Here is a 26,259-nt window from a genome sequence, read left to right on the forward strand (position 1 = left end):
AAAATATTTGCTTTTAAAGTTTGTTTTCAACTGTTTTTAGGCGGTTGAAAGTTTTTCTCAAACGATTAGAAATATGAACCACGTGAAAAGTGCGGAAGACGATTCAATATTTCTATGATAATTTCAACCGGTTGACAAACTAAACAACATGATATAATTTGAAATGTAAAGGCTTGTGAAAAGTAAAGACACGAGAATTTTATGGATGTTCGGAGAAAAGCACTCCTACGTCACCCCTTCTTCCTCTGTAGGAAGGATTATTCTAAAAGACTTTGTCTTTACAAAACTCTTTGCAATAGCCTACTCCAATCAGGACTTATCACACTGTCTCTTTTGGAACTCTTAGTGATCACCTTACACTTCTGGATTTTAAGAACCCTCGATTCACCAGACACTACTTTTAATCAGATAACCAAAAGGTTATTGATGTAAATAAACAATATGTTTTAGTAGCATGAATTTGATCCTTGAATGATCAGATAACTTTCAATTGAGTGCGTGCTTGAATGAGCGATGAGATATATGATCTTTGATTGCGTTCAGATTCTTTAAGTATGCAGGCTTGTAATAATCACATTGTTGAAAGATTGACGATATGTATTGTGTCGCATCTATGTGCCTTGCATAATTCCAGCTTTTCTTATATATGCAGTCATTCCAACGGTCGGAATCAGATGAGTAACGTCAACCTGTAACCTTGGAATGATGTCTCACTATCAGCTGCAAATTCATTAAATGTTCTTCAGCGAGGCATTTAATGTTCTCTTTGCTTAGCATGGCTTTAAATCACGTTCCTTGAAGAGTTACTTTTGAGTGTTCTTTTATGGCAACTGTTTTTACCATCAGAACTTGTAGGATATAAGCAATCTTTCTTTTCTGGATAGCGACATAAATGCAGATCAATATTGGGACTAGTGCAGAACATGGTTGACTTATAGCGGTGCAAAACCATTTGAATGTTCTGAACCGGTCAGAGAATGTTTTTCATTAAGTGAGCAATAAATAGCTCTTTAATGACTCGACATAAGGTTCGTTGAACAGCCGGTTGAGAAGATTGAACTTCTTCTGCTTTAAACGGTTGAATTGATAAGCGGTCTGAACTTCAAGCGGTTGAACAGTCGGTTGATAAGATTGAACTTCTTCTGCCTCAAATGTTTGAATTAATAAGCGGTCTGAACTTCAAGCGTTTGAACAGTAAGCGGTTGAAATGGTTCCTGTTGTACAAAAGATTTGCAGCTATTTCCTGAAACAGTTAAGTGCTGTTTTGATTTTATCAATCATCGAAACTCTTAAGTATTTTTCTTAACAATTTTTCCCTTTTTGGTGATGAAAAAACCCAGCTGTAGAGCTATACAACAATTTATAGATAATTGCAAAAGCTTAATAAAGAAAAGTTGTATTTCATTGAGTGAATGAAATTACAAACTTCAGCTGAAAAATAATAGAAATCAAAACATCTAAACAAATGCATTACATTAACCTTTCTTCTGTTCTTTGATCTGTTTAGCTTGATCTGCAACCCTTATTCTAAGTGATTTTTCTGCTCTCAAAAGTTCCCTTTACCGCTCTTTCCCCCTTTTTGACATCACCATGGACAAAAAATTGCATGATTTCGGTGATTTGTGCTCCTTGGACATCCATACGTTGATCAACATGTGCTTTAAGACGAGATATTTGACCTGAAAGCTTAGTGCACATGTTGAGATGTGAAGAGTTATGCCTGTCTTGTCGGAGGGTAACAATTGTATTCATGGCAGAAAATTCCTTGGAGAGGTCAGACTTTATTGATTGAAAAGCTTCTTTCAGATCAAAATGCTTTCTGTTAAGAGCAAGAATCGATTGATCCATGGTTGTAAGTTTGTCCAAAATCTCCTTCTGGCAGTTTTCTTCCATTAATTCTTCTTCTTCGAGTTCAACTAGATCAGATGAAGAAATTAATCTGGCCTTGAATGAGACCAGTTGAGAAGATGATGCTTTTCTAGTGGACTTTGAGGGATGAGGATCATCGAGTTCAGAGGCTAAATCATCTATCTCTGTGTCAAGTTCTTCAGTTGAGACAGGGAGTGCTATGCATGTGGCTTCATGTGCTCCCAAACCATTTGATGGAGCTTCAGATGCTAGAGAGATTGGAGGCAGAGAGGCAATAGTTACCTCGTGTTTCTTTGAATCTGCATGGGAGGACACCAACTGTGCTTGGAGAGTGCCTTGAGTAGGATCATCAACAGAAGTAGACTTGGGAGAAGAAGATTTTTTCTTGTGAGTTGTGTCCTAATCAAAGTCAGACAAAGATTGCACTTCTTCGACAGAAACGGGTTGGAATTCGGAAAGACCGATGTGTGCTGAGAAAGGAAGCACAATGGATTCAGTCTGTGGAGCAGATGCATCTTCCTCATGAACCTTGTGAGAGGCTGACAAGAAGTCCGGTTCATCTTGGTGGCAGAATTGCTCAGTAATGGGAACATCCTTTGGCATAATGATTTCATCAGGTGGCAGGATGTTGACCACATTACAAATAAGAGAAGCTTTCGAGTGGAAGTATTTCATATTACGATCCCCATCTTTGAGCCAAGAAATTCTGCTCCTCTGTCTCCAATACATCTCCTCCTGAGTGGCTAGTTTCTCGATCTCACTTTCGAGACTTTTTATCTGGGTTACATTATCGGACCGTTGTGTACATGTCTTTAGCTTATTTAAGTGGGCACGTTTGGATTTGAGCTTATTTGGTATCCAACGAAGCCTTTTTGCATCCCAGCTAATCAGTGAGCTCTTGCATTAAGCAATACGCTCCAGGATAGGCACATAGTGCTCTCGAGTGCCTCACCCTCGCTCAATCACCTCCTTACACTCATCTTCCATCAACCATCCTTTTTTCAAACTGAAACTTCAACTCTCGATTTCTCTTCTTTGTTCGATTTTGCAATATGTTACCATGTAGTATCAGGCAAATTGGTCTGTGATCCGAATGGTAGAAATCCAATGATATCACGCGAGTTGCTGGAAAAAGCATATGTCACTTCATATTACCCACAAATCTATCCAGCCTTTCAAAGATAATGTGGTTAGAATCTCTTCTGTTAACCCACGTAAATAGCTCCCCAGTACTGTGCAAGTCTTGGAGTTCGAGCGCTTCCCGAAAATCCTGCATTTGTCTCGACGCTCGTCTATTGCCACCCAACTTTTCACTATCGAAACAAAATTTCATTGAAATCGCCACCTACAATCCAAGGCAAGTCCTTGAGCTCTGCTACACCTTTAAGACGGTGAAACAGTTCCTATGAGAAATGGCGCATGGTCACTTCGGGATGACCATAAAATCCAGTGAATCGCCACTCCTTTTCTAATTCATGGACTAGACAATCGATGTGTCCCTTAGAATAGGATTTAATCATAATTCCAACTGATTCCTGCCATTTTAGTGCAAGTACTCCACTCCGTCCTCGACAGTTAACTAGAAAGCACCCCGAGAATCCCATCTTGTTTTTCCACCATCTGCAATTAACCTCTCTCATTTTGGTTTCACTTAAAAATAAGAGAGAGGGTTTCTTTTCAGCGACGAGGCGCTGCAGTTCCCGGAATGCCCCGGGGTTCCCAAGCCCCCGAGTATTCCAAGTTATGATATTCATGGAGATTTGCAACCCCGCCGCAATATCTCTCCAATTCGAAGCCGTATCCATACTTCTTGATCGTTTCTTGACAGGGCTAGTATGTTCCTCAGATACCATATCATCAACATGCATCACACTCCGCTTCGTTACCAGAAAACGAATCTGAAGCACCAAACACCACCGTTCTCGATTCCCTTGCTCTTCTCTTCCACTGTTTTGGACCAGCGGGAGGAAAAGTACTTAGTTTCAATCCATCGCTTGCCAACTCTGATATGATGGAATTCGTAATCTTCTTAACATTCAGAGACTGAGCTGAAGGTTGCTGAGACGGAGGTGCAGACATAGCCGTAAGCTCAACCCCTGCCTTGAACCATCCCGAGCCATACTCTCTTCCACATGCGTTACTGTGATAAATCTGTCGTTTTGCTGGTGTTCAATGGATTCAGGCACTTTTACTTCTGAGTCTAGATTAATCAAAGCTTGCGATTCATGTTGGTCCGAGTCTTCATGAGATCTCTCATCGTTGCATGGTCCATCTATTTTAACCCCTCCACTTCGATTTCCCCGAGTGCCCCCTACATGAGAAGAGGGCCGCATACACACTCCAAATGCAAGATGCACTTTACCAGCAGATTCTTCATCACAATCTCGATGAGAGTGACCTATCCTTCTACATGCATAACAAAAGTCCGGGAGTCTTTCATATACGAGTAGGATAATCGATTCCCCCTTCTCTCTCATGGCACTAATACGCAAACACTTTCTCAATGGTTTTGTTATGTTAATACAGACCTTAATTCTAGCGAAGCGACCCAGGAATGACCCATTCTCGCCTCGGTCCACCTCAACAACCTACCCTATCTGGCGGCCTGGCTTTGTTTACAGTTCCTCATTCATGAACGCTAGTGGAGTATTATGGAATTGAACCCATATATTGGTCTCCTCAAAAGTCATGGACCACGGGTTGTTCAATCCAGTCGGTTCTTTAAAAAATATCAAATTACGTTCAAAATTCCAAGGGCCTTCATTCAATACCTTTTTCCGATCACGAAGAGAATAAAAACTCAAAAACAAATGTATTCTCACCTGTAGCTTCGATGGTCATGCGCCTCTCAGTCTGCAGAATGCAAGACCTATGCTGTTGAAATGCTTCCCGATTAATGGCCTTTGGTGAGAAGACTTTGGCCACTAAACACCGAGATAATCGTTCCTCCCCGATTCAGACGTTTGCTTCCTCCAGGTCAACGACTTCATTCGAATATGTGCGGGAGAATTGCATCTCGTTCACCAATCGAACAATATCATCTAGATCCATTGTATTGTGATGCAACGAGCCACCGCATGAATCAAATCTCTAACAAAACCATTGAATTATGGAATAAAAGACCAACGTATGAATCCAAAGATCACACGAATCAAGCCTGCACAAGCAGGAGACCAGCTCTCATAGTTGTCGCAACCCTAGCCGTCAACCTAGAGAGAAAACATCATAGTAAATAATTTAGTGAGTGAGGAGTTAAAAAAAATAATTTGGCAGTCAGAGAGTGCAAATAATAAAATTCTGACATAAGAAATGGACATCAAAAATTGTTTCTGAAAATGGATTTATCCCCAAATTTCCCAGGTAGTAATTTTGAATAAAACATTATTTTATAGAATAGATAAAACAAATATCGAGGCAATTCATGATATGTTATTATTGAGGAGACTTCGTAGACTCGTACTCGTCGAAAGAAAAGCGGCTAAAGAGAAGAACGAGCAAGATAAAGATTGGATTTTGGCGTAATTCCTCAAATATATGGTGCCGAAACAGCTGATCGTGGTGGTCGAAGGCACGGCTGCCACCGGATCTTTCTGGCAAACCATTGTCTCCGATTACCTTGAGAAGATCGTCCGGTAATGTCACTCCCTGAACTGCGTTTGTGCGCGTGTAGAATTGAATGGTTTATTTTTCCTCTGGGGATTATTTTTATTGGAGAGGTTGTTTACCCGAATGTAATTGCTTGGTGTGGTGGGGGGGGGAGTGGATTTGTTGAATTAACAGTTCAATTGGGTTTCTATTGAAGTAACTTGACTGCAGTTTTGAAATTGTTTTCTGATATTTACCAATGTTTGTGTTTCGAATTTATTTGTCTTGTGATGGAGGTTATAAATGAATATTGCCTTCCCTTGGGTGGGTGCGGTGTTTTGGTGGGGAGCGGGAGCGACCTCGATTACGCTGTGATTTAGCTTACGCACTTAGTTGACGTGTATAGATTAATGAGTGAAACCTCTTTAGAGCGTCTAAATATCATGACTGGTGGCGTTCATGTTTCTCACTTATCAATTATTATTTTATATACTTTTTTAGTTTGCAATAAAATCATGACTGTTGTTACTTTCAAAATTGTTGTTGTATAATGCTAAAAGAGAAATTACAAGATGATGTGTTTCAAATTCTACCTTGTACTGGAGAAGAAAAAGTGATTGCCTCTAAAATGTAGGTGTAGCATAATATGGACGTGTAACACACTATAAGGGATAGCCATTTACGTATTAACGTACCCACCCCCATTAGAAATCTTGTGATGTGTTTCACTGTCATTGTCTTACTGTAATTACTTAATCCTGTCAACCTTTGATTATATATTCAGTATTTCAGTTATTAATAAGTTTTAAGTTTATGATAATTAATGCAGATCTTTTTGTGGAAACGAGACAACGAATCAGGTAGATAAAACTGACATGGCTTATACCTTAGCTATCTAAATTTTCATATTTTAATTATCAAGGATGNGATTCGAAAAATATTCGAACATGTTCGAGTTCGGCTCGAATTCGAATCGAATTCGAACCAAATATTATTCGAACTGGCTCGAAAAGTTCGTGAACGTGTTCGGTTCGTTTACACCCCTGACCTGAACCTTTTGATATTGATTTTTTTATTCCATCTTTTTTTTTCAGAAGCAATCTACTCTCCATGTTGAGCTCTCCCTAGTTATGTTCAACGCTCATGGATCTAATAGCGGTGTGTGCTTTTATTCTCGCTCTCTCTCTTTCTCTCTGTTTTTGGAGCCTGCGGTGTTTCTATTTTCTCACTTTCCGATCAAATGGTACCATTGGAAAAAATCCTACATTTCCAAGTAATTTACTGTGGAAAACATCGTAGAGGAGAGTTTGAATAGAGTAATGGTCTTTGGCTCTTTGCTCAGTCAGCCAGCCTCTAGTCTTTCAACTCTTAAATTTGGTGGTTAAAATTTAAAACGACGTAGTATACCAGTTAAGTTGCATACCTCTTTTTTCGCCTAGTACTAATGGAAGTTTTGTATGTTCTTGAGATTTCCCATGCAACTGGTTTAATCTATTGATAAGAGCCTAGAGAAGATTTATGAATAATTTGCTTGAACCCACCTATTATTTTGTGGTGTTACTATAGTATTCTATCAACGCATGATCTGGAGTTGTGTATTTGGGTATAAGGTAGTGCAAGACACTAAATCTTGTTTTCTTTAGTTAAAGTTTTATTAAAAAATCGACTTAAGTTAAGAATCTGCATAATGACTTAATTATTTTGGCTCGCCCTATGTATTATCTATTCTTTTTCTGATATTTCAATCACATATTTTATCTTTTCAGCTTTCCTCGTGCAAAGGAGTGGCTGGACGAGAGACATGGATATTTTCTTTCAATGGCTCTCAGCTATACCGTTTGGAGGTGGCGGATTCAATGATGCTGCTATTGCAGAAGGACTTGCAGAAGCTCTAATGGTGTGTGGTGATGTCAATTCTTTTAGTGCACACTTGTATTTACTTCATTTTTATGCAGTATTTTATTACAACTGTATAATTATAGTTGCTACACCAGTGATATTGTTACTTTGGCAATTTATTCTTTTCTTGTTTTATCTGAGCTTTGTTAGAGTTTAGAACTTTAGATTAGATTCATTAGACTTTAAATAGAGTTTTAATTTGTGAAGATGCACTGATAGTGAACAAATGTTTCTTGAAAAATGAACCTATGAAAGACAAGCATCAAACTTTTTTCATCAACAGAATCGTGGATTGTGAAGATATAATATGTTGTGTTGTTGGTATCAGATTTATGTCAATTGTTATTTTTGAAATAGAAGTATATAAACTTATAGAAGTTGATAGGAGTATGATAATATGAGAAGCATAGTTGGTTAAAACGCATGCAATTCACTTTTGGGAGTCTTAAAGGCTGAAGGAGCACTTTTAAACCATCTCTTACACTAATAAACGTATGGGTTATGGATTTAAGGTGAAATGCAATGTCGTTATGATCTTTATTTGCTTGTAAATTGATAAATATTTGTTATCCATGGTTGCTCATTGGTTTCAAGGTTATATTGGATAGCAGACGTCATAGATCTCATCTAACATTAAGTATGTTTGACCTTGGCAACTAAATCATTTGTATAATGCATTTGATAAGGATAGAAGCTAGTGTGTCAAGCGTCCTTTGTTGAAATGGCCACTAAACTTGTTTATCAATTTATTTTAATCAAATGAATCCATATCACGCCGGTAACTTGAAATTGTTACAAAAGTTTTTTTTTTTCTATTTGAATGATTGACAAAACTTTCAATGTTTCATAAACTTGTTTGGTAAGCATTGTTTTGCTTTTTAAGTAGATGTTCTCTTCCCCAAGTGGAAGCCAAAATCAAAATATGGATGGACAAAGACATTGTATTCTCGTTGCTGCAAGCAATCGTTGCCCATTGCCCACACCAGTACATCGACCACAGCTGCAGAATGTTGAGCAGAACGATGCATCTGGAAAGCAACCAGATAGTCATCTATCTGATGCAGAGACATTGGCAAAATCATTTGCTCAGGTACTGGTAAAAGTACCTTCTGCCAATGCCATCTGATCTCGAAATCCATTCTACATCACCAAGTAGCTTAAAAATATGTTTGTTTGACAGGGTTCCATTTCTTTGTCCGTCGTTTGTCCGAAACAGCTCCCCGAACTTAGGGCCATTTATAATGCGGTAATGATGTGTGCTTACATGTAACTCATTCTTTAATTCTTGTTGAAATTATTGATATTTATTGCTACATGCTAGTCTTGCCTATGATTTTCTCATTTGAAGTCTTACTGTAAGTTGGTATCTGTTTGAGCATTTATGAGTTCTCATCTGGCCTTGTTAACGAGTTTTTAATCCCTTGATTCTACTGGCTAACAGATTTTCTCATTTGATTGACGACTGCTAGGATTTATAGTGATGCATTACTATATCATTTCCTATAATGCCATTCCTATGTTATAGCTAAGATTACTTTCAACTGGTTGCTCGGGATTAGATATTCCTGTTAGAGTAGATGTCCTGTAAGTCAACTGTTGGCTAGGGAATTTATTGACTCGGTTGTAATAAACAATCTTTATTTTTATATAATACATTATTTCATGGTTTGTTATTTCTTTATCTATATACTCATGTGATCAACATAGATAAAGACCTACTTTAATACAAATGAATCGTGATTCGATGTTGAAACTCATTTGTAAACACTGTATAATCTAAATTCGTTCTTAATCGATTCAGCTGCCTAAAACATGGATAAAGTCGCTTGAGCTCGAGACTAGCATCTGTGATGTTGTGTACCGCGTTTCTTCACGCAGATGGGTAGATTATACCGAACTGCCCTCCCTAGGACTTTCCAAGTGGTTATCATTCATCGAGAAGATAAGTCCGTGGTTATGATTGTACACCATTAGTCCTTACGACCCGGGACAACACTGAGACTCTATATAGTAGGGATGTGCTTTGACTCGTATACCGACTCATGAGGGTCATCAGGTGGCGAGATTGGGTACAGTTGCAACGCTTGTAGGAGCCAATGCATTGTAGTCGGGAATTCACCGCTCACCTACGGGTGTGGATATCCTGTGTGATCTGATGAAATAATAGTGCATGGAATCTCTTGCCAGAGTTTGAAATGTACGTTAGAGAATGAGTTCTCCAATTGTACATGCGATGCCACTATTTATTCTCAAATATGTGTCACATAGTTATCGAATTCTTATGAAATCTTCGATGAACCAATAGTTGTAGATTCGATCGGGATATATGAGATGAAGAGACCTTACTGTACGTTAATCATAACCGACTGGTTCTTGCAGGCACTATCAATGATACCTAGGGAATCATGGGGCGATGCTACTAGACGCTCTTACCATAATTCGATGGGTTTAATTAGAAATATAATTTCTGGCATTCTCATGATCAATTGTTGATACATAGAACGAGGCAAATTAGGGTAAGCCCGAATAAAAGATCATGTCCTGAATCACAAAGAGTTGTGAACTCACGGCTAGCTGTATCCTTGAACCATTGAGGATCACACAAGTAATAGATTATTTTGTCCCCGTTGAGATAATAAATTCAAGGAGTTGAATTTATAGAAAACATTGAGAAATAAATTCAAGGAGCTGAATTTATAACTATTAAATTTTGCAAGTGATAAATTCAAGGAGTTGAATTTATAATTTAAATATTAAATTCAAATGTTGAATTTATAAAAGATTTAAATTAAATATAATGAGTGTATGTATAATGGGCTTGTAGGAGTACAAGAACAAAATACATATTATTAAGTTTTTTAATTGGACTTTAAAAGATTAATTAATTAATTAAATTAGTTGAACTAGAATAATTAATTGATTAAGCCCATTAAGTATTTAATTTAATTAATGGGCACTAAGCTTATTTTTATGGGTGTTAGGTTTGGGGTTAAACACAATTTTTTCTTGACTAAAAATTTTTCTAAATCCTAGCCTCCACCACTTGAAAATTTCGAAAATCCTCCTCCAAAAGGTCATCTCAATTTCGGCCACCTTGAATAAATTTCAAGGTCTTGAGCCGCCTCTCAATTTCTTCTCCAACGTTAAAATCCTTCTATAGTTTCTAGTGCAAGTTGGAAGAGGAACTAGTAATCCAGTCGTGGACCGGATTCGAAGATTGAAGAAAGTAGATTTGAAGAACGTACGTAGGATTTACAACAAGAGCTACGTTCGCTTACACCGACGTAGTTGGAGCCAAGTGAAAATCCACTAAGATAAAAGTTTTAAACATCCTATGTACGTTTGCTTATTCACTAAGATAAAAGTTTTAAACGTCCTATGTACGTTTGCTTACACCGGCGTAGTTGGAGTCAAGTGAAAAAAATTTTAAAACTTCCGCTGCGTTTGGGCACGAGAAAACACGAATCACAACAATTCCTTCACCAAAACCATTTAGCTATGCCAGAATCCCAGATACATCAGAACCAACTGGACTTAGGTAGTTTATTAATTGACCTACTTCCATATAACATTCAAATTACTGTCAAGAGTTTGCTTGTGTACCAAAGACTGCACTTTGGATGATTTGACATCTACATGGATGGAAAATAATTTAAAGACCTTCAGTCCATTTGACTCATTAGGATATGATTCATATATACACTTCAAGTTAATACATAACTTCTGATGGTCTCTCAAAAATAAATAGAAAATAAGATAAGATGTTTAAGTTTAATCAAAACTCTAACATGAAAGCAAACTAATGTTGCACAATTGAAATGTGGGTCTTGCAGTTTCAGAAGCATGATTAGTAATGGTAGTTTCCCCACATTTTATATATTTTTAACTAGGGTTTCCGTATTCTACTCTTCAAATCCCACAATTCTTAATCTTCTACCGAAGAGATGGAAAATATGGTCGTGCAATTGAAAACTCTTTTGAGTTTCTGTGACAGATGGGCATTTTGCATACAAATTTTTTTTGGAATTTTTTCCTTTAAATCTGGACCTCTCATTAGGTGAATATATAACTCGGTATTTCCTTTCTATACAAGCCATTAAGGAAACCCAAGAAAGTTTCTTGTAGCTTCTGTCCTGGAAAATCCTTCTTGAAACCTCTTGAATACAATCCAATTTATTATTTGCTTTTAGTTGGTTCAGAAAATCAATTTCAGATAAGTGGCAAATGTTTGTTTCCCTTAAGTGGGTCAGCGTAATGAAAACCATGCCTGACGTTGAACGTAGATTCTTTTGTTTACATCTTATATCTGGTATTAGGCTCGACTGTCAAATTTCACCAGCATGAATTTATCTGCATTTTCTTTTCTATCTATATTGGCCGTTATCACTATTTCTGTGGTCCTAATAAATTTTGATCTAAGATGGAATTTCGCAGACAAGATCAAATATGTCTGAAAAACTATTCTCTTCTCTTAATCTATTTATCTTTCTTTTGAAAAGGTAGATCTTCACAACACTGATATTATCAATAATGTATTGATTAGGGAAAACGTAATCCACGAGCTGCAGATCCTCTGATAGACAATGTCAAGAATCCTCATTTCCTTGTCCTCATCTCAGAAAATTTTGTGGAGGCCCGTTCTGCTTTAAGTCGGCCAGGAATGACCAATTTGCCATCCAATCAAATTCAAAGCCCTGTAAAGATGGATGCAGCTCCTGTTCCATCCATTTCTGCTACACCACCTGTTTCTGTTCCATCAGGTGATTTTTGAAACCTGAATTCTATTCCAGTTTTATCTTCCTCATTGCAGTGGTCTGTCTATATTTGAATGTACTGAACGAACATGTGAGTTGCTATGTTATTTGCTTTTATATCTTTACTTGAAAAACGAAACTAAACTATTTTTACGTCAACTGATTTAGTTTGTTAGCTGTAGTGCAAATATTGTTGTGTGCCTTCAGGAATTATCATTTTCCCAAGGCTATGGATAATAATCTTTATTCGTAGTTTTTTGAGTGGTGAGTGCTACAGCTTGTGTCCTTAAATATGATTGGAAGTTGATCAAATGTCAGATAGATCTGTAATGTGCTGCATGAATATGATATCGATTGTGAATGATGCAAGATTAAGTTTCTAGAAAATTATTTTTTTAAACTGACCATTGATATTCATGTGGAATCTGGGTGTGCTCCTCCTTTTCATTTGCAAATAACAGTAACATCCACGGGAGTGTGTGTGTTGGGTTTTTTGTGTGTGTGTGTGGGAGGGTGGTTGGGGGGGTGCTGAGGGAGTCCCTTGTAATTGCGTTGATTCATCACTCTTTGTCTTGTACAATTGTGTTGATTTAATGCTGCTAGAATTGAGATGTAAGATCAATGCTGATTGTGTGCCTTTTTCACTTCAGCAAATGGATCTGTAATGGGTCGACAACCAGTGGCTGTTGGAAGTATGCTCATGCCCCCTGCAACAATAAAAGTGGTAAAGTTCATATAAAGTTTATGAACTCCTCTGTTGGGAAAATATGTTGGTTCCTTTCTGTTCAATATTTCTGCTTGTCTTTGGTACTCTAATCCTGTCAACTTTGTTCAGGAGCCCATCACTGCGACTGTAGCGTACTTACCCAAGCCACTACTAAACAGACTAATAAGCATGCAACATTAAAACTTAATAACAACAATTAAACAGCGGAAACCAAATAACTTAATAATCTTACAACCCAAACAAAAACAGAACAATAATAGCAGTCTTAAACATTAATACAACCATAACGAAAACATAATTCTGAACGAGAAAATGGTAAACCACATAAAACCTCCACTGGATCACCACTGAAAACCCAACTGCTCTAGCCACTGCCTTGGTCGTCCGAACCGTCCAACCTAAGACCTGCCTCGTGGAATGGGGTGCCCAAGATGAAAACAAGGACGTGAGCGACAAAGCGCCCAATACGAGAATGTACGAGTATACAAACTAATATGATGCATGCGAAATGCAATATGTTCGGATATCAAGGATCAAGTTAAGAATCTCATGCTCAATCTAAAGACGCCTGAGTGGGTAGTCTCTGATCTGCCCTAGGCATGTTTTGGCTCCCACACTCATCATCAAGACGTGGACCTACAATGTCCAAGTCATCAGAGCCCGCGTGTGCCGTCGGACACTGTAGCTCTCGATGCCCCATCGTCCACAATACAGAATAGGGCTGAGCGGCCCCAACAAACGAGGTATATCTCAAAAGATATCAGGCTCAACATGATATGTCATGCATAATATGCCAACGCAGTAAAACATGTATCATGCAACAGATAAATATGGAACATATAAGTGTGTATACTACGCTTGGATATCTCATTCAGTACATCACGTACCTCACTAAAACAATCTAACAGAAAGCTCTAAACCTAGACAATACGAACATAATGAAATCACTATCAAACCAGATCCTGAATTACCAAACATGCTACAAAGTTCTCCCTAATGATCCTTAAATCACTATTTAAGGCTTTAGTATTATACCTACGTCCGTCGTCAGCTCGCTGTTGATGTCTCGATCTCAGTACACCGACACTTCCTCGAGTCGACACTACCTCCGAAACTTCCCGACACCAAAGTGCCCTAGAAACTGACTAGAAAACTAAGGTAAGGCTAGAACTCTCTCTGAAGAATGCGGTGTAGGAAACAAAAGAAATCAGCTTCCATTTATAAGCTGCATCCGGACTAGTTCAGAAAATCCGAATCAATCTTATCAGCCATGTGTCAGAATCTCATTTGTATATTTGGATTTCTCGGGATAATGTAGTTTGAAGTAGATAGGGTTATCCATTTTAAATTTGGTGGATCCCAACAGCTTGATCCCGAAATATCAATTTCTTAATAATACTTAATTAACAACTCTTTAATCATCTCTTAATTAATATTTCATTCAAAATAAGGATTTGGGTCATTACATCCTCCAATCCTTACAAAGATTTCGTTCTCAAAATCAGAACTGAAGTAAAATACAACTGAATAAAATACAAATCATGATTACAAATATACAACTCAAAATAAATGTGGATACTCTGAGCGCGTACGACTCTCTAACTCCCAAGTCGCCTCTGCAGTACCTCCGCGTTGCCATTGCACTAGAACAATAGGAATGATATTGTTTCTGAGCTTTTTCTCTTTCCTACCTAGGATTAAAAGCGGCTGCTCGACATAAGTCAAGTCTTCTTCGAGTTGAACATCTGTCGGACCAAGAACATGTGATTCATCTACTACATACCGTCGTAGCAACGATACATGAAAGACATTATGAATGCTGGACAGATACGGCGGCAAAGCCAATCGATATGCCAAATTTCCAACACATTCCAAGATCTCAAAAGGTCCGATGAATCTTGGAGCTAATTTTTCATTGAGTCCAAATCTCATCACTCTGCGGAATGGTGAAACAGTAAGGAAAATTTTTTCCCCTGACTGAAACTGTGGAGGTCTACGCTTGTTATTCGCGTAACTTGATTGACGATCTTGTGCAGTTTTAATTCTCTTCTTAATCAATTCCACTTGGTCAATCTCTTGTTGCACTAATTCAGGTCCTTGCACTTGTTGTTTTCCTACTTAGTCCCAAAACATTGGAGTACGACAACGTCTACCATATATGCTTCGAACGGAGCCATACCAATGCTGCTGTGGTAGCTATTGTTATATGCAAACTTCACAAGCGGCAGATGATCATGCCACGCTGGTCAAAAATCCAAAGCACAAGCATGCAACCTGTTCTCGAGTGTCTGAATAGTCCTCTCAGACTGACAGACTCAATGTCGTTCCCAATGTTTTTTGGAAACTTCCCCAGAACCTTGAGGTAAAGCGTGGATCTCGGTCACTGACTATACTTGTTGGCACACCATGATATTTAAGAATCTCTTGAACGTATAGTGTTGCCATGCGATCAAAACTATACTCCCAACTATACGGAATGAAATGTGCCGACTTAGTCAGTCGGTCCACAACAACCCAAACGGCATCACAATTCTTAGAAGACAACGGCAAGCGGGTGACAAAATCCATCGTCACATGCTCCCACTTCCACTCAGGGATAGGAAGATTCTGAAGTAATTCTACTGGTTGTCGATGTTCAGCTTTCACTTGCTGACAAACCAAACACTTGGCTACAAACTGGTAAGCACTTTTCTTCATACCTTTCCACCAAAACCTGGTCTTCAAATCCTTATACATTTTCATGCTTCCAGGGTGGATACTCAACTTACTCCAATGGGCTTGAGATAAAATCTCGTCTCTTCTGTCAAGGTTCCATCTGTTTGGAACGCAAAGCCAGATGTGTTGTCTCCGTTAGCTAACCTTGCTAACTTTTTCACTTTCGGGTCAGAAAACTGAGCTTCTCTGATTTTGGCATATAACGTCGGTTCAAATAAAATGCTCGTTACTCGAATGTGTTCCATCCTTTCTTATGACGGAAGTGAAATCCCAGAGAACAACAATCTTGGATTACACTTGATATGAAACTTGTCTGAAGTGCAGATAATCCCACCATGATACTAAGAGCATCTGCTGTAAGATTTGCTAATCCTGGATGATACTTGATTTCGCAATCATAATCCTTTAACAAATCCATCCATCTTCTTTTGCGCATATTCAACTCTGCTTGACTGAAGATATACTTCAAACTCTTATGATCTGTAAAATCTCAAATCTCTCTCCATAGAGATAATGTCGCCATATCTTCAAAGCAAACACAATTGCTTCCAATTCCAGATCATGAACTGGATAATTCTCTTCATGCTTCTTCAACTGTCTGGATGCATATGCAATCACATGACTATTCTGAGTTAAAACACACCCAAGTCCTTGAAGTGATGCATTAGTGTACACAATGTACCCTCCTGATCCAGATGACAGATCTAAAACTGGTGCAGTTGTCAAATGTGGACGCAGTTCATTGAAATTATTTTCACAATCATGTGTCCATTCGAACTGCACATTCTTACACGTCAGATGTGTCAATGGTTTGACAATCTGAGAAAATCTTGAGATGAATCTCCGGTAATAGCCTGCCAAACCTAGAAAACTTATTTCTTGAGCTGATTTCGGTCATGCCCAACTCAACACTGCTTGATCTTGCTAGGATCCAGTGATATCCCATCCGTGGTTATAACATGTCCCAAGAAGACAACTCTGTCGAGCCAAAACTCGCACTTGTTCAACTCAACATACAGTTGGTGATTCCTTAAGATTAGCAACACAATCCTTAAATGTTGTGCATGCTCTTTAAGGCTACGAGAGTATACCAGTATGTCGTCAATAAAGACAATGACAAACTTGTCAAGATACTCCTGGAATACTCGGTTCGTCAAATCCATAAATACTGCTGGAGCATTCGTCAAACCAAACGGCATCACTAGAAACTCGTAATGCCCATACCTTGTTTGAAATGCAGTTTTAGGGATATCACGTTGATGAAATGGAAGTTGATGATACCTAGACCGTAAATCGATCTTCGAGTACACTGAAGTCCCTTGCAGTTGATCAAACAAATCATCAATCCGTGGTAACGGATATTTATTCTTGACTGTTACTCGGTTCAACTATCGATAATCTATGCAAAGCCGCATAGACCCATCCTTCTTTTTAACAAACAACACTGGTGCTCCCCAAGGAGACACACACTCGGTCTAATGTACCCCTTGTCAAGAAGATCTTGTAACTGTTGTTTCAATTCTTTCATCTCCGTTGGTGCCAATCTATAAGGTCCTCTGGAGATAGGTGCGGTTCCTGGTACCAACTCTATCTCCGCTTCCACTTCCCTCTCCGGAGGAAATCCAAGAATTTCATCTGGGAAAACATCAGGAAATTCATCGACAACTGGAATACCGATACGCCAACAACATAAATGAGGTATCCTTCTTTTCCTTTCACTAAAACTTGTTGTGTCTTTACAGCAGACACTACTGGCATTGGAGGTCGAGCTTACTCACCGAAGAAGAACCAATTCTCGTCTCCTTTTAGACGAAAGTGTACGAGACATTGATAACAATCTATCGTCGCTCTATACTTAGTCAAGAGGTCGATTCTCATAATAAAATCGAAATCTTCCATAGCCAATATCATCAAATTGGCAGACAAGTATTTTCTCTCAAAATCTAACAAATAGTCTACTACAAGTCGCTTAGCTAAAACCTCTTGTCCCATCGGTGTAGACACCGACAACAAAACATCTAATGACACGTAGGGTAGTTTATGCTTCTTAACAAACGAATGAATGCGATGCCTCAGTGTCAATTAATACATATGCAGGAATACTACATAAAAGGAAATTACCTGCAATGACTCTCTCGTTTTGCTCCTCGGCTTGCTCTTGGTTTAGGGCAAACACTTGCCCCTGGGCTCGTGTACGCTACTGAGATCCTTGTGATATTCCACCACGACGAGAACCTTGAGCAGCTCAAGGAAAACCTTTCTGTTGCACAGTAACCTCAGACTGTTTTGCACTGTAAGACCCTGCCATATAACCTCCGCCTTCACTCTGATTCTCCAAATTAGGGCAATCTCACTTCATGTGACCAAAACCACCACAATTGAAACAAGCACATGTTACTCTTCGACAATTCTCCGTCTGGTGATTGCCTCCGCATTGGCCACATTGTAGCTTTTTTCTACCAAATCTGTGCACCCCTCCAGAACCGGAAAAAGAAGATACAGACTTCTTGAAAGACTGACCCCTCGGCCCCAACGAACTAGAACTTTTGCTAGCTTGCATAGCCTTCCTCCTAGCAATTCTGATCTTAGCTTGACGACAACAAATCACTAATCCTTCGTACGAAGTAGGATCGTCACTGACAGAAACCCGATCAAAAATCTCCTGGTTCGAACCATTCAAAAAGATAGAATATTTTGCTACAGAATTCTCACTGATGTGAGGAGCGTACGACAACAGATCCGTAAAACATTTTTGGTAATCCTCAATGCTCGAATCTCCTTGCTTAATGGTTAACAGTTCCATCTCCTTTGCCTGACGAAGAGCTGGCGGAAAGTGATGATTGATGAAAGCCTGACGGAAATGTTCTCAACGAATCCGCCCATGCTGCTGAACTAGAATGGCAGAAACAGGTTTCCACCATTTCCGAGCTTTTCCTTGGATCATGAAATCGGCTACCTCCATCTTCTCATCCTCGTCACAGTGCAGTACTCGAAAACAGTGCTCCATGATATCGACCCAAGCTTCAGCAACATCAGCATTCTCATCTCCGGTCAACGGTGGAGGTCCAATCTCCATGAAATCCATAATGTTGACACGGTTCCTACGTCTCCTTTTATCATGATCTCGGTGACGCTTTCCATCACGATCTCTACGACGATGTTCTCGGCCAGCTTCATCGTTGCCATAACGGCCATGTCCCACACTTCCGTGACTGCTTCCATCTCCTGAAATCTGAAAGGAAACCAAAATCAACCTCTAATTCCTCAAAACAGAATTACTAATGTCCCAAAAATCTTTGCATGCTCTGATACCACCAGATGTCGCGCCCTTACCCGAGCCACTACTAAACAGACTGATAAGCATGCAACGTTAAAACTTAATAACAACAATTAAACAGTGGAAACCAAATAACTTAATAATCTTACAACCCAAACGAAAACAGAACAATAACACCAGTCTTAAACATTAATACAACCATAACGAAAACATAATTCTGAACGAGAAAACGATAAACCACATAAAACCTCCACTAGATCACCATTGAACACCCAACTGCTCTAGCCACTGCCCTGGTCATCCGAACCGTCCAACCTAAGACCTGCCTCATGGAATGGGGTGCCCAAGATGAAAACAAGGACGTGAGCGACAAATCGCCCAATACGAGAATGTACGAGTGTACAAACTGATATGATGCATGCGAAATGCAATATGCTCGGATATCAAGGATCAACTTAAGAATCTCATGCTCAGTCTAGAGGCGCCTGAGTGTGTAGTCTCTGATTTGCCTTAGGCATGTTTTGGCTCCCACACTCATCATCAAGACGTGGACCTACAATGTCCAGGTCATCAGAGCCCGCGTGTCCCGTCGGACACTGTAGCTCTCGATGCCCCGTCGTCCACAATACAGAATAGGGCTGAGCGGCCCCAACAAACGAGGTATATCTCAAAAGATATCAGGCTCAACATGATATGTCATGCATAATATGCCAACGCAGTAAAACATGTATCATGCAACAGATAAATATGCAACATACAAGTGTGTATACTACGCTTGGATATCTCATTCAGTACATCACGTACCTCACTAAAACAATCTGACAGAAAGCTCTGAACCTGGACAATACCAACATAATGAAATCACTATCAAACTAGATCCCGAATTACCAAACATGCTACAAAGTTCTCCCTAATGATCCTTAAATCACTATTTAAGGCTTTAGGATTATACCTGCGTCCGTCGTCAGCCCGCTGATGATGTCTCGATCTCATTACACCGACCCCTCCTCGAGTTGACACTAGCTCCGAAACTTCCCGACTCCAAAGTGCTCTAGAAACTGACTAGAAAACTAAGGTATAAAGTTAGAACTCTCTCTGAAGAATGCGGTGTAGGAAACAAAAGAAATCAACTTCCATTTATAGGCTGCATCCGGACTAGTTCAGAAAATCCGAATCAATCTTATCTGTCACGTGTCAGAATCTCATTTGTTTAGTTGGATTTCTCGGGATAATGTAATCTGAAGTAGATAGGGTTATCCATTTTAAATTCGATGGATCCCAACAGCTTGATCCCGAATTATCAATTCCTTAATAATATTTAATTAACAACTCTTTAATCATTTTTTAATTAATACTTCATTCAAAATAAAGATTCGGATCATTACAGCGACTTCTGTAGCTTCTGTGCCTTTTGTGACGACACCTCCATTTCCACATATGTCATATGTTCCTCGAGCTGCTTCTCAAGCTGTTCCTTCCTTGCAGACATCTTCACCTCCGTCGACATCTCAGGAATTGATTCCAAATAATGAAATTGTACCAGATATGAAGCCTCTGGTAAATAACATGACACCCTCATTACGTCCAGTTGGCGGTGCGGCAGCAAATGTGAGAATTTTGAATCATGTCGCTCAAGCACGTCAGGCCCTTGCTGGAGGTACTTCTATTGGACTTCCTTCTATTGGGGGTACACCTATGATCTCGAACACGGTGTCCAGTGGAATGAATTCAATCCCTCCTGCCCAAAATGTGATATCCACTGGCACTTCAAGTGTCACATCAATATCCGTGTCAGTACCAATGGCAGGGACTGTCCAAGTTGCACAAAATTCTGCTTCAGCGTTATTTACTTCCACTGCTTCTAATATGCCTGTAAATTCGAGTATTGGGATGTCTCAACCGTTGAGTAATCTTCAAAGTCTTAGCATGGGGCAAACAATCCCTAGCATGAGCCAAGGAAATCTTCCTGTTACTCAAATGGTACAAACAGGGATGAGTATGAGTCAGAACGTTATGAACAGCAATGGTGCATCTGGTATGCCTTCTGGAACTGGTGCCATGATTCCTACCCTCGGAATAGGTCAACAAATGCAGCCAGGAATGCAGCCTGTTGGTGTAAATGGAAACAGCACTGTGACAAATATGCCATCGAATCAGCAGACAGCAAGTGCAATGCAGTCAGCTCAATCAAAATATGTCAAAGTCTGGGAGGTAATTATGGTTATAAGTATGAGAATGGAAACTTTTATGATGTTCCCGGTATTTTTATTACGACCTGAATTAACATAACTGTGCTCAACTTGCTCTTCTAACATCTGGTTCTATGGTAGACCTGTCTGAAAAAGTTCTCTCAAAATTGTTGTGACTTAACTACTGTCTTAATTTATTGGATGAAATGTACTGCACCCCCCAAATCGAGTACCTCTGCACAAGAAAAAAAAATCTTCATCTGGGTATAGTTGGAGATTTTTTATGGACCTATAAAGTTTGTCTGCTGTATACTGCATTGTCATAACTATCTATCAGCTCATTACCGAGTAACAGAAATGGGAAAGAAGTGAATTGGTGATTAGGTAAATTTGGTTTTAGTGTCACCATTTATTGTCATCGTGATTATTTGAAACGAGAAGTGCTTCACAAAATTTGGTTTCTTCCTCATGTAGCAATTTTAATCAAGTTGGAGGCACATAATTGTTTGGCCATACAATTTATTACACAAAAATGGCAGTTTTGGGTCCACTGCCGCTACTTTGGTGTATGCATCAAACTTGAATAGGTGGACACTAATGATTGTATATGATTCTATGTGAGCAAAAACAAAGAGCACGGTGAAACAGATGTTAGGTTGAGGAACTCATATTGAACGGCACCAGGTCAAAAGATCTTGCTTAGAATTTTTTCACGAACAAACGGAGGATGCACAAATAACAAAACTATTGTAAATGCTAAGATGCGAATAGCTGCGAGCAACTAGCATTTTTGAACAGATTAGCAGATTCTTAAGTGTTTATGATGATGGATCCAGGGAAACTTATCGGGACAGAGGCAAGGTCAACGTTTTTTCATCACCAAATTGGAGGTATACTTTTCTCAAGTGTAAAATAGCAGTCCTATTATGAATGATGTCATGCTATATTTTAGAAGATAAATTTTTAGGAGGGTAAATCTTGATTCAGAATGCCCCTCCAGTATCCATATTGTCGAATCATATGGGATATTGTGTATGCTATTCTCTGGTATTTAGCTTCTTCTGTTTTAGAATCGTCGACTTAGTTCCATTACTAACATCCTGGTTACTTGTGCCAGGGATACAGGAAGGCCTCAGCTTCTGAGACGTAAGACTACTTTTCTCTGATGTTTTTATTTGTTGACATTTTTCACACATTTTCATTGTGGTTCTGAAGGTTTACTGGATTGTGACAATCTATTGTGATGGTGATTAAATTGATAAAAGCTGCACATTTGATATATTCTTTTATGAATTTGGTTTTAGAAGGTGGATTTTTAATCAGATATACCACCTAAGTAACGAGTCCTTGAAATAATTAGTGAGAGGAATCTTTCAAGAACCGACTTTGTTACATTCCATCGAAATTTATTTGGCAGTCTTTCAAGATCAAATTATAGTGTTCCAACACATTTACCCGTTTATGATTGGCTGTTCATTTATCTGTCAACACAATCACCGTTTATGCAGAAATAAGTAAAAAAAAATNAAAAAAAAAAAAAAAAAAAAAAAAAAAAAAAAAAAAGAAGAGAAACAAGTAATCCCGTCCTGTGGCGTTTAAAAACCTTACTTGTAGGGCATGATTGGAAAATATGTCCCCAGTTAGGCTTTCAATTTTGAGAACCCCCTTAAAATATTTCCACCGTGTGACATTTTGGCGTATTACCTATACGCTAGACGTGGCTCGATTTGAATTCTGTTGACATTTTGGGCCATTCTTTCAGGCTTGCTGCGAATTGGCCTGTAACAATGCAGATAGTTTGCCTGATATCGCAGGATCACTTGAATACCAAGTAATTTCCTTAGTGGACTAGTACCTAATGTGCACATTATGAATAAATTGACAATCCGTGGTTGTGTTGATTTCTTTCAACATTATGCCAGGCAATATGTTGGAAAGGCTGATTTTCTAGTTTTCCGGGCAATGAATCAGCATGGGTTTCTAGGACAGCTTCAAGAGAAGAAGCTTGTAAGTGTTGTCCCATACCAACCACATCTTCCATTCAGCACCGTCTATAATACTCATGAAGATAATTTCACTTTGCTATTGCAAAATTATGCAGTGTGCACTAATACAGCTACCGTCCCAGACATTGCTGCTATCAGTATCTGACAAAGCTTACCGCCTGATTGGAATGGTTTTCCCTGGGGTAACATAGCCTTATCGTAACATCAGTATTCCAACATATGATACCAATCTTTTAGACTTTGTACCTTTTAATCATGTTTTTTTTACCAGGATATGGTTGTATTTAAGCCACAACCGCCGAATCAACAGCAACTACAGGCACAACAGCTGCAGCAGCCACAGCCACAGCCACAGCCGCTCTCACAGTTGCCGCAGCAGCCCCAACCGCAGCAGCTTACACAGATGCAGCAGCAACCACATGGGCAGCTTCAGCAACCGCCACCCCTTATGCAGCTGCAGCCACAACAGCAGCAAATCCCGCAACTACAACAGCAGCCTCAACAGATGGTGGGGGCGGGAATGAATCAAGGTTATATTCAAGGGGCTGGACGGCCGCAGTTATTGTCTCAGGGACAAGTTTCATCTCAAGGAGCAACAAATCTGCCGGGGGGGGGGGAGCTTTTATGAGCTAATATAATTGGTCCAGTTCATCTTTTGTAAATTTGTATAAGCTAATGTTCTCCGGGGGGTGGGACGATGTTGGATTTATTGTGCTGCTGTCACTCAGTTATTTATTGTATATTGTATTAATAATCTTTTCTTGATATTTTTTGCTTATTTTTAGGAGTTGAATTTCAAGAAAGGTTTGTTTGTTTTTTAATTTGGGTCTGCGAAATGAGATGATGATTGCGTAATTTATATTTTTGAAAATTTTACGAGTACTTTGATCTCTACCAAAAGGTAAAAACTTGTGTGAGACGATCTCACGGGTCGTATTTTGTGAGACTGATTTCTTATTTGGGTCATTCATTGAAAATTATTACTTTTTATGCTAAGAGTATTACTTTTTATTGTAAACCATGAAAAAGTATTATTTTTTATGTTAAGAATTGAATATCGGTCGGATTGATCCGTCTCACAGATAAAGATTCGTGAGACCGTCTCACAAGAAGTCTACTCCTACCCAAAATGTGAAATTATTATAATGTCTCTCGCCCTTCCTTTTAATGCCAATTTATAACGGTATGTGATCAAATCTAGTAATTATATAATTTAATTAATTTATTGAAAATTTAATTTTTTTATAAACCACAGCATGATTTACTGTAGAGACGGTGATTTTTCAGCTGATAAGATGAAGATAAATAAAATTTATTTTTTCTAAAAAGTAGGGCATTCGAACACTTGGAACATACATCGAATACTATTTTAAATGGATTTGTTTTATTTATTCATTTTGCTTCCAAAAATAATATGTTTCTGTTTAAAATTTAGAATGAATAAGGTATGGGATCTTTTCTCTATTAACAATGGATAATTTTTATTAAAGAAAATATTAGTCATAATTTGTTGTGGCTACTTCCACGCCCAACAAAACTTGAATAATACGTCTAATTTTTCAAATGTTTGGCCAACAACCTAAGCTCACAAGCAACTTCAACTCCTCAGAGCAATTACAAGAACAAAACACAATTCCACAGACACAAAAGCAAACTAATCAAAACAATTAGTACAACTCTTTGCAAAAATTAATCATCCTCACTTGTAACTTGAAATGTCCCTTACTTTTAACTTTAAAATACTACAATTTTTTCTATAAACATTTTCCTCCAACATCAAAACCATCTAATATAAAAACTAATATTTAAAAATCTCAAATGCATAAAGATCAAATAAATCGTCAACCACAAAATCGTATGTCAATTTTAAAATAATCCAAAAACTAAACTTCAAAATAAAACTAAAATATCATTTAGCATGTATTATGATTCTTTGGGATACTGTCATATCTTTCGAACTACCCGATACATAAAATGACCATTTTACCCTTGGACTCCGACCTTCCCAATTTTGAATTTTTCTTATTTTTACTGACTCGAACCTATCCCAAACCATCATATAAGCTTAAATTTGACTTCTAATATTTTTCTTAGACGTAAACTCGAGCCTTTCGATTTAAGCTAAACCGTGAAGCGTTTCGAACCCGAATTAATTCAAAACTTAATATTTTCTTATCAAATTTTAAACTTAGACTTTTCATCCCTAAATTACCCCTGTGAACCACAATTCGAGACCCGTAGACCACGGTTCGAGTCTCTTACTTTTCCCTAGCCATGTTTGAACCCTAAACCCTAAATCGAGCCGCCGTGCCAAATCTCTCGAACCACCCTCGAGCCACCTAAGACCAGACCACCAGCCTACCCTCCTGGACCACCCTGGACTCGCCCTGACCAGCATAACCCGAACACAGCCGTCCACTGTCCCCAAGCCGCACCTCTCTTCATGTTTCCTCCCTAAAGCCTCGTGGTTTTCCCTTATCTCGAACCACTGGACCACCAGCACCTAGCCATCCCTGAGCTGATCCTCTAGGCCCTGTCTAGGACCCTACCGAGCCCCCTGTATCAAGCTTACAACTTGCACACCCCTTCTTTTTATCATCAAGTTGTGTGCACCACATGGTTCCTAGGGTTCGTGGTTGTTGCCCTCCTGCATCTAGCCTCCGTAGCCAGCCTTGAGCCTTCCTAACCCTCCAGCCGCAACCAAACAAGGCCCGGTCCAAGCCCCGACGTGCCTCCCCTTAGCCGAGACCATCATGTGCCCAAAACTCCATGGAAGGCTCTAGAAAACCCTAGGTTTGACTCTCCCTTTGCCATGCAATTTCTAGCCTACGTTCCTCCGTTAAACGACTCTTTTACGACCCATATACATATCCTATTATCATCATGTTCCTTAGAACGTCTAACACAATTTGTATTCACATAAAAACATCGAAACTTTGAAAAATATACGTCTAAACGTAAAATAATTTGAACTTAAACGTTTTTCATGCTAGAAAACATAAATCATGCATAATATGATTTGAATGGTGCAAAAAGAAAGTTTAGAAGTGTGCCTCTGCGTTTAGAACGCTCGAATATTCGATCGTTGGCGCGTGTTGCGAAAAAGAACGAACATGCGACGAACAACCTTAGATTTTTCCTTGAGGCTTTCGAAAATTTAGTGTGTGTGTGTTTTGTGTGTGATTTTCGGCAATTGAAATTTTAGAACCCTAGGATTTTGATTTTATAGTTCAGTTTT

At 38.8% G+C, this 26,259-nt stretch overlaps 1 protein-coding gene and 2 long non-coding RNA genes across 5 annotated transcripts; 2 read left to right on the forward strand and 1 right to left on the reverse strand.

The window, feature by feature from the left end:
• The first annotated feature begins 5,270 nt into the window (after nucleotides 1-5,270).
• On the forward strand, nucleotides 5,271-23,799 carry LOC140982328 (mediator of RNA polymerase II transcription subunit 25-like). Of its 3 annotated transcripts, XM_073448805.1 has the most exons (16): nucleotides 5,271-5,501; nucleotides 6,284-6,314; nucleotides 6,549-6,612; nucleotides 7,221-7,351; nucleotides 8,240-8,443; nucleotides 8,534-8,599; nucleotides 11,897-12,113; nucleotides 12,758-12,831; nucleotides 12,943-12,954; nucleotides 20,213-21,037; nucleotides 21,852-21,905; nucleotides 22,133-22,161; nucleotides 22,778-22,846; nucleotides 22,938-23,022; nucleotides 23,117-23,203; nucleotides 23,293-23,799. In XM_073448805.1, the coding sequence occupies exons 1-16, from the start codon at nucleotides 5,404-5,406 to the stop codon at nucleotides 23,647-23,649; spliced, it is 2,403 nt and encodes an 800-aa protein (XP_073304906.1). In that variant the 5' UTR covers nucleotides 5,271-5,403; the 3' UTR covers nucleotides 23,650-23,799. The 3 variants fall into 3 exon arrangements, with proteins under 3 accessions (XP_073304906.1, XP_073304908.1, XP_073304907.1); XM_073448807.1 differs by lacking the exon at nucleotides 12,943-12,954 and having other exon boundaries at nucleotides 20,312-21,037; XM_073448806.1 differs by lacking the exon at nucleotides 12,943-12,954 and having other exon boundaries at nucleotides 5,272-5,501; nucleotides 12,758-12,828; nucleotides 20,198-21,037.
• Nucleotides 12,961-19,778, reverse strand: LOC140982329 (uncharacterized). The gene is made up of 3 exons (XR_012176242.1): nucleotides 19,631-19,778; nucleotides 17,671-19,148; nucleotides 12,961-13,239 (listed from the first exon to the last, which is right to left on the reverse strand). It is a non-coding gene; the product is annotated as an uncharacterized lncRNA (long non-coding RNA).
• Nucleotides 19,592-19,896, forward strand: LOC140982330 (uncharacterized). The gene is made up of 2 exons (XR_012176243.1): nucleotides 19,592-19,729; nucleotides 19,771-19,896. It is a non-coding gene; the product is annotated as an uncharacterized lncRNA (long non-coding RNA).
• Nucleotides 23,800-26,259: the final 2,460 nt, after the last annotated feature.

Source organism: Primulina huaijiensis, chromosome 8, assembly GCF_012295235.1.
Source record: "Primulina huaijiensis isolate GDHJ02 chromosome 8, ASM1229523v2, whole genome shotgun sequence".
Taxonomy (NCBI): Eukaryota; Viridiplantae; Streptophyta; class Magnoliopsida; order Lamiales; family Gesneriaceae; genus Primulina; species Primulina huaijiensis.

Bases quoted from the DNA above. Each gene is read 5' to 3' on its own strand.
- LOC140982328 (XM_073448805.1), top strand. From the start codon at position 5,404: ATGGTGCCGAAACAGCTGATCGTGGTGGTCGAAGGCACGGCTGCCACC. The intron at 7,352-8,239 runs GTGTGTGGTGAT...CTTTTTAAGTAG, and splicing joins GACTTGCAGAAGCTCTAATG to ATGTTCTCTTCCCCAAGTGG. The intron at 23,204-23,292 runs GTAACATAGCCT...TTTTTTTACCAG, and splicing joins TTGGAATGGTTTTCCCTGGG to GATATGGTTGTATTTAAGCC.